Source organism: Alnus glutinosa, chromosome 6 (genome assembly GCF_958979055.1).
Source record: "Alnus glutinosa chromosome 6, dhAlnGlut1.1, whole genome shotgun sequence".
In the NCBI taxonomy this organism is placed as follows: Eukaryota; Viridiplantae; Streptophyta; class Magnoliopsida; order Fagales; family Betulaceae; genus Alnus; species Alnus glutinosa.
In genome coordinates, this window is record NC_084891.1 from 20,274,238 (window position 1) to 20,279,501 (window position 5,264).

At 36.9% G+C, this 5,264-nt stretch overlaps 1 protein-coding gene across 1 annotated transcript; it reads right to left on the reverse strand.

The window, feature by feature from the left end:
- Window positions 1-1,181: 1,181 nt before the first annotated feature.
- LOC133871790 (RING-H2 finger protein ATL43) lies at window positions 1,182-3,153 on the reverse strand. The gene has a single exon (XM_062309207.1). It carries the CDS (start codon window positions 2,997-2,999, stop codon window positions 1,668-1,670), a length of 1,332 nt encoding a protein of 443 aa, XP_062165191.1. The 5' UTR covers window positions 3,000-3,153; the 3' UTR covers window positions 1,182-1,667.
- Between the last annotated feature and the right edge of the window lie 2,111 nt (window positions 3,154-5,264).

Here is a 5,264-nt window from a genome sequence, read left to right on the forward strand (position 1 = left end):
ATACTACGCAGCGGAAAAAAAAAAAAAAAGAAGATATTTCTATCAATATTAATCATTAGAATTAAAACATCTACTAAGAATCGTCACGTTAATTGAAATCGTACTAAACAGATTATCGATATAAAAGATCCAAATTAAACATTAATATACAATCGAGCCCTAAATGATAAGCCTACAACATCATAAAAAAGTACTAATTATCATAAGCGATCTTCAAAATCCTACAATTAGTCCTCAAACATTAACCAGATCGATATCACTATGCTAGACGGTTGCATCAGCCTTCATGTCCATCTCAAATCCGATATATAAAGGTAGTCCAACTATAAAACAACATATTTATAGGTGGAAAAGATACAAGCGTAAATCTTCATATAAATAAAGTCACACACACACACATGTTAAACAATATGCTTTACCGGAGATATTTATAGGTGGCATGTATTATTTAAGGATTATTAAGGCCGTGTGTGGATAACACTTGTTTTTTTATTATATTTTATTTTTTTCAAAAACTTGTTTAGGTTGTTTTTTTGAATTTAAATCCTACTCAAAATTTATTCAACTTTTTTTAATTTTGTCTCAGATTCTCTAAGCCATTTAAATATAATTTAAAAAATAGTAAAATATAATATAAAAAAATCACACATCCAAACGAGCCATAAAATATTTAATAATAATTTAGAAAAATTGAAAGAATATCAAACTATTTTGTCATTTTGATGAATAATATAGGCAGCATTGGATAATAAATTCGAAAATAGTTCTAATTTGGCCGTTACATTTAACACATAAAATCAGTTCATTTTTTTTCTTCTTAACTTTGTAATTACTTTACCCTTTTTTTTCCTTATATTTTCAGGTAAAGCAAATTAATTAAAAATGCACCCAACACAATTTTTCTGACATGTTTGGTCTATTCAAAAATGTCTTTGGAGTCAAAAATATCGGCACTCCATAGAATGCGAGAAATGATAATTCCACGTGACATAATTATTATTGACTTTTTTTTATATATTTTTTTTTAAAAAAAAACTACAAAATCAGACCGCAACATATTTACATAGTTTATTTATTTATTTAATAAAAAAATCAATAATTGTGTGAAATTATCATTTCCCATAAAATCTACTGAAGAATGAAAAACACCGTACCAAACGCCAGCGAATTAGCGCCTACTTTTTGAAGCATGAATTAGAAGATGAAGAATGTAATTATCCAGGATTAAAAAAGTTAATCATAATTACCAAGAACTTTTATTTTAAGTCCTATTCTGTCCTCATCCTCAATTCTCCTCAATTCTTCTCTTCTTCTTCTTCTTCTTCTTCTTCTTCTATTACACACAACCTTTTTTGTACAGAGGCGAGGCGAGCCCAAACATGCACCAATCCAAATACCCGCCATCGCCAGTAGCAGAGAAGATTTTAAAATTATTGAATCCTGTAGCACACTCAATGCTGTGCATCTTCGACCCACGTGCTCTCCTGTGCTTGAAAAAAGAGAAGAAATTTCTTCTTTGGTGTCCGTTTGTGGTCTGCAATCTCTGTCCCTACAGCCGTGCATCTGCCAGACCCCTCCTCTTGAAAAAGAAAGAAACAGACATAGCAGTTATTTCTTTTCCTGTTTGTGTACAGTACTACCGTGTACGTGTATAACTAAAGCTAAAGCTAAGCTGCAATTCCAGTGGTACGTCCCGACCGTACAGCTGGCGCTGGCCGTGTCTGCGAAATCCACGCCAACCACCTCGATACAACCCCGGCCCGTCGGGAATCATCATGGCTCCGATTACTACACGCTGACGCTCTGTTGTTGTTGTTGGTGTTGGTGTTTGGGAACCTGCTTAAGCCCGTGATTTCCGACACGCTTCTTGCGTTTATTACGCCTCTGCCACCCCACCACCCGCTCCCGCCAATAATACTGCTGCTGTGCTGCTGCCGAGGCCGAGATCCCGATGCTGACGACGAGAATCTACGGCTGTCGCTCATTATCTTTTCTGATTGTAGATACAGCAGATCGGACGGCTGCACGTCGCTCCATCTTTGGTGGAACCCACCTGTTCCTGGGGAGACAATGATCCGGTGCTCGAACCTTGTACGCTCCAAGCACGTCCTGTCGTCCGTCAACAAGAGCCCGTCCTTTCGGGGACGGTCAAAGCATCCGACGGCCACGGACTCGCTCTTCTTTCTTAAGCCCGCACTGTCGAGTGATCTCCTGAACGACGTCGGATCGTGAGAACCGGGCTCGCCTGTTCTCTGCAACACGAACTGCAAGAACCCGGTCCCTCTCTCACCGGCGGAAGAGTGCCGACCGGAAACCCGCCGAATTTCCGGATTCGCCCCGTCGACGTTGATAACGACGACGTCGTTGTTCTCCGGGGGCGGAACAGGGTGGGTTTCGGGTAAGATTTTGGCGTCGTCAATAAGAAGCACATCTTCCGGGTCGACCCGGTACCGGCAGAGCGGGCAAGTGGAGTGGGCGTCGAGCCAGGTGTCGACGCATTCAACATGGAAGGCGTGCTTGCATTTGGGGAGCAGCCTGAGGACCTCCGTGGACTCGAACCTAGCGAGACAAACGGCGCACTCGAGCCCATCCTTTAGGCCCCGGAGAGATCCGAATCGGAAGACGGGTAAGGACTCGATAATGGTCCGGTCGATACCCGAATTCTTCCTGACGGCGGAGGAAGGAGGTTCGTGGCCGATGACGACGACGTGTCCACGCTTGCAGTGCTTGGCGTAGAGGAGGAGGAGAAAGGTGACGGAGAACATGGTGGTCAAGACGGCGACTATGACCGCTATGCTAGGCCGAAACGGCGAGAAACTTGTTGGTTTGGGTGGAGGAGGCGGTGGCGGTGGGGAGGAAGATGGGTTTCTTGCCCCATTAACGACGTCGTCTGCAGCAATACAAGAAGGGCCAATGAAGAGAGAGAGAGTGATGAGGAGGAGGAGGAGGAAGAGGAGGGAGACAAGGTTGAAGGGGTTCCAGTAGAAGAAGACGCCCATTTTTGACGCTGCGGTTGAGGAGGAGATGATAACCGAACGTTTTTCGACTACCGAAATTGGAAGATGTTTTTTACGAGACCGAGAAATGTGGATTCCTGTTCTTGTTTTTTAGAGGGAGATTCTTTTGTGGGATGGATTTTGGAGAAAAGATACAAAGGACGCAAAGACAAAGACAAAGGCATCTACGATCTAATTAAAATGACTTTAATTGAATTGATAGTTTATTATTATTATATATATATATATATATATTCTAATTATACGGAAGGTTTTGATTTTAAAATTACTATTTAAAATTTGTGATTTTCCATGAAATCAAATTTAAATTAAAATAAAAAGAAAAGAGAGGGGAGTGAGATATAACGGCCTTTTCGTCATAAATGGGGCCCCTGAATTACGTGATTCAATCACCGTCGGCCATAAAACACGTATATAACTAATCACGTGACCCATGCTTCCCACTGCACCAAACAAACCATAAGTTTTGTAGCTATCAGCTATTGTCAATGCCGGGCTCGTGTCTTCGATCTCTCAAACTCACCTTTTATTTTTTTATTCTTATTTTAAAATTGTTTTTCCCATCTTTTGTTTTTTTCCGGTAAATAGGGAACTATTTTTTTTATACAAAGCAAATGATTTATATTTTAAAACAGGAGAGATCAAGTACAAAAAGAACGGTAAATCATTTAAATAATAATAAAAATATTAAAGCATATTTGTAGACCGCCGAATTGACTCGCGAACGGAAAATATTTTCATCCGGATTTCAAAGGATGAAATAAATATATACTTTTTGTGAGGAGGATGGAGTGGTCCCCCTTCTACTAATTGTAAAATAAAATCATTTGCTTTGTTTTTTAACTAATTAGCTCTAGAGTAGCTAATAGCTAAGTGAATTTTTTAATATTTTTTTCTCTCTTACTTTCTCTTTCTGAAAATAATGTTTACATAATATTTAAATAAAATAAAAAATTTGTTGGAGTTTGTATGAAAAAAATGAATAGATAAAATATAAAAAAATATATATTTTTTTTGACTAGGTAAGATACCTCTAATTGTTGGAGATGCTCTAAGGAGGATTATTGTTCTTTTTGTGGCCTTTTAAATGTCATTGGCCTTTTAAAATTATCATTTGATCAAAATTTAATATTGATCATCTAAAATTTAAAAGATAATTTTAAGAAGAAAAAAAATGTAAAATTAGTTCATGTGGTTTACCTGATTTGCAATTAGCTAATTTTGGTATTAAAATGAACTTAGAGATTCGTGAGGTATGCCAAAAATAACAATTTACTCTTTACAAGCAAATTTCGTCAACTTAATTAACAGATTCTGTTAGTGTGATATTGACTTAAATAAGACACGAAATCTGCTAATTTAGTGGACGAAATTTGACTGTAGAGAGTAAACTATTCTTTTGATATACCTTAAGGACACCTGAGTTCGTTTTGATATTACAAGAATTTAATTGCAAATTAGGTAAATCATATGGACTAATTTTTACATTTTTCTCTAATTTTAAACAATACAAAGATAATTTTAGTCCTCTTTATAATATTAGTCACCTGAATAGGCTTAACTTCAGCACCATTTGAGTGTAGAAATTCGACCATGGGTCAATAAATATAGGAAATATATCTCCTTAATTGTTAGCTAAAGCAGTCTGACCAAAATTATTGTGGAATTGCACACAAATGATTGTTTTGTTTTTCCTCAACTCAAAGATGGATGTGATACCAGAGGAACTACTAACTAATCACCCTGGGATGAGTATCACACCAAGTCATCATAGACAATACTGTATTTGTTTTTTTCTCATTTTGTCAGTTTTCTATTTTATTTATTATTATTATTATTATTATTTTATGATGAGCTTTATATATTATATATTATAACTCGTTTTATATATTATACCTTAGCATTTTAAAATATAAAATGTATGTACCTTCAAAGACATAGAGAAAATAGAAAGGGACAAATATAATTTACACCTCAAAGTTTAATAATTTTTTTTTTTTAATTTTGCTTCCAATATTTAAAAAATTACAATGTGTCCCAACAAAGTTTCCAAAATTCTCAATGTAAGCACTTTGTTAGCTATTTTCGTTTCCTTTAATGAAAAATAGCTCACATGCGCCTAGGATTGATAAAAAAACTCATGGACCCGCCCCAACCCACATATCCCCACCCCCCGCCCCACCCCTAAAATCCTGAGTTTTAGTTGATTTTTTGCAGGTGCAGGTCCAAAAATAATATATCCATGCG